Raw genomic sequence first — 3,000 nt, 5'->3', positions numbered from 1 at the left:
CCAGCGCAGGCCCAGAGCCTTCCGCATGGCCTGCTGCGCCGTCTCGCTGAACCTGTATGGCTCCTGCGGCTGCGGTGGGCAGAGGGCGGAGGGCCCGGTTACCCACTCTGCCGCCCGCTTGCTGCCGTCAGGGTCAGGTCCTGGGACGGAGCCGCCCGCCTACCAGGCTGTGCAGGTCGTTGTGGTTCCGCATGAAGGGGTAGAAGGCCCCCAGCTGTGTCCAGCGCACGCACAGCTCTTCTGACGTGTTGCCCTGGAAGCCGCAGACATCGGCCCCCACCAGGGGCACCCCCAGCAGGTTGAAGAGCAGGGTTTCTGCAGGGGAGGGTCAGGCAGGGCCTCAGGCCACACCCCTCCCGCACCCCCTGGTCAGTCCTGCCTCATCGGGGTCAGCGGAAGGTCAATCTACCTGCCTGCAGGCTGCTCCCTAACACCTGGGCGGGGGTGGGCACAGCAAACTAGCCCGTTAGCATGGAATGGTGTCCCCCCCAAAGATCACATTCCAGTCTGAACCCCCAGTCCTGTGAATGGGACCTTATTCGGAAATAGGGTCTTGGCAGAGGCGGTCAAGTTAAAATGAAGCGTGCGGCCCCGATCCCATATGGCTGGGGCCCTAGCAGACAGACACGTGGGGAAAGCACGAGATGACACGGGCCAGAGTGACGCAGGCCACCAGCTCCGGGAAGGAGTGGGGATGGGACCCCGGGAAGAGGAGGGCCGCAGGCGACCCGCCCGCACAGGTGAGCAGGTTCTCATTGGACCCCGCGTCCTGCATGAGTCAGCGATGCCCCCGCCATTGCAGCAGGTGCCCCTGAGCTGTGCTGGCCCAGCTCCCAGCTCTGGCCGTTCCTCCCGCGGGGCCCACACCCCGATGGCTCTCACCCGGTACCGACGAGGACAGCTGCTCCCAGCTGCTCCACACGTCCCCTGTCCAGTGGCCGGCGTATTGGCCGTGGCCGGCGAAGGTGGAGCGGGAGATGACGAAGGGGCGTGTCCCCCGAACCTTCACCAGGGCCCTGGGCGGAGCAGGGGACAGAGCTGTGCGGACAGTCAGCCCCCCACAGTGTGGCCATGCAGCGGCAGAGCGGGAGGCACGAGGGGCGCCAAACCAACATGTGCTGGGCAGTCAGCTCTGCTCGAGCCACCTGCCTCCCCTGGCAGATGCCCGTGTCACAGGGAGGACCGCGTCCCGCCAGGCCCACCGGAGCCAGGGGCCTGGCCTGCCCACGCTGTCCTCAAAGCACTGGGCAGGGCCTGGGGGACAGGGCTTGGCCCCTGGGTGGCCTGGGCTCCCTCCCTCCCCCCGGCCGCCCCTCACAGGCCCTCACCTGTGGGAGGCCAAGGCCTCGGTCAGGCCGTACAGGTTGTGCAGGTTGTAGTGCGTGGAGAGAAACTGGCGGCTGGAGGCACAGATGGTGGCTGCCTGGAGGGACCCGCCCACCACCCCTGGGGGAGAGGGGCACTTTCTTAGGGGGGCCTCTGCCTGGCGGGCTAGCGCACCCCACCCTGGGAGCACCCCACCCTGGGAGCACCCCGGGAACTTGGGGCACATCCCCACACAGTCTCCACTTTTCCAAGGACGGGAACGAGGCGGACACCACGGGCTGCCCTAGGCAGAGCCCAGACACACAGGCTCCAGCCCTGACCCGTTTCCGGGCTGTCTCTGCCGTGTTCCTAAGCCCACGATGCCCGCCCTCCCGGGTCTCGCCTCAGGTGCAGGGCTGGGGTCCACGTTGTGAGGCGGGGGTCTCCCACACCTGAACCTCCTGGGTCCCCCCTTTCCTGGCTGGCTGCACCCCCGAGTAACAAATAACAGCTTCGAGTCTCCCAAACCAGAGACCTGATCTGAGCCACCAAGTCCCCGCCCGGTGCCAGGGCGCCGGTGGGAGCTCACCAGGCACGTAGGGCGGATTCTCCAGCTCGTTATCGGGGCAGCCGTCCACGGAGCCCTTCACGAAGTTGGACGGCTCGTTCATGTCCTGCAAGAGGCCCCGGAGGTGGGCGTCCGCCCAGGGCAGAGGGTGGGGCCGGTCCCCAAGGCTCAGGGACACCCGGGGGCGGAGGGCACACTCACGATCCACATGCCGTCGAAGGGCACCTGGGCGTGGAACTCAGCCACCATGTCCTGCCACCAGGCCAGGGCCTCGGGGTTGGTGAAGTCGGGGAAGGCGGTGGGCCCTGGCCACACCTGGAGGAGAGGCCGAGGGGGAAGCCAGGGTCCCTGAGGGAAGGACTAGAGGGGTCCTCCTGGTCAGGGGCCACCCCACCCGCTCCGTGCCCTGGACAGCGCCCTCTTCCCCAGCACCTTCTGGTCCCACCGCCGGGACCCCCGCTTCTCACCCCGCCCCCCGCCCCCGCTCTACCTTCCCGATCAGGGGCTGCCCAGTCTCATTGGTGATGAACACCCCCCTTCGCAGCCCCTCGTCGTAGGGCCGGTAGCTCCCCGCAGGCCCGGAGCTGCTGATGGCGGGATCCTGGGGGCGAGGGAAGCGGGTGGAGAAGGAAAGGCGAATCTTGGTGCCAGTGGGGGGAGGGGGGCATGAGGCCCCGTCGTCGCAGGGCAAAACCGCGGTGGTGCTCACGCCTGAACACGCGTGAACACACACATCGCCACCGAGGCGGAGCCCAGGGCCCAGCAGGCGACCGGGCACCTGGACACAGGCTTCCTGCCCTAAGGGCTCCGGCTTCACAGACGCTGCACCATGAGCCCTTCATGTCAACGGATCTCTCCGGTGTCCGTGGTGGGGCCTTTGGTCTCAGACCCTCCCCTCCCCCTCCCCCCCTCCTCCAGCCACAGGGCGGCTCTTCTCCCCAGAGGCTCAGCTTGGGGGGTGGGGGGGGCCTCACCACGATCATCACGTAGCGCCGGCCGCCCTGGTGCAGCTCGCGCACCATGGCCGGGAAGTCCCCGAAGCCGTCCTTGTTGAACGTGAAGTCCCTCCGGGCGTCCATGTAGTCCAGGTCGTTCCACTGGACGTCCTGCAGCCGGGCAGCGGCGGC

At 68.1% G+C, this 3,000-nt stretch overlaps 1 protein-coding gene across 1 annotated transcript in view; it reads right to left on the bottom strand.

Annotated features, from left to right (window-relative positions):
* Window positions 1-3,000, bottom strand: part of GAA (glucosidase, alpha; acid) — a gene marked incomplete at its 5' end in the record, with an annotated part of 9,331 nt that overhangs the window by 3,679 nt on the left and 2,652 nt on the right. Inside the window, 8 exons of the mRNA XM_006753045.2 lie at window positions 6-69; window positions 164-315; window positions 883-1,016; window positions 1,329-1,446; window positions 1,895-1,979; window positions 2,075-2,188; window positions 2,364-2,474; window positions 2,848-2,979. Coding sequence (XP_006753108.1) covers window positions 6-69; window positions 164-315; window positions 883-1,016; window positions 1,329-1,446; window positions 1,895-1,979; window positions 2,075-2,188; window positions 2,364-2,474; window positions 2,848-2,979 — 910 coding nt within the window. The remainder of the gene's footprint in view (window positions 1-5; window positions 70-163; window positions 316-882; window positions 1,017-1,328; window positions 1,447-1,894; window positions 1,980-2,074; window positions 2,189-2,363; window positions 2,475-2,847; window positions 2,980-3,000) is intronic.

This window comes from Myotis davidii, unplaced genomic scaffold (genome assembly GCF_000327345.1).
Source record: "Myotis davidii unplaced genomic scaffold, ASM32734v1 scaffold211, whole genome shotgun sequence".
NCBI lineage: Eukaryota > Metazoa > Chordata > Mammalia > Chiroptera > Vespertilionidae > Myotis > Myotis davidii.
The sequence above is the reverse complement of the archived record's forward strand: the minus strand, read 5'-3'. Positions and strand labels throughout refer to the sequence as shown.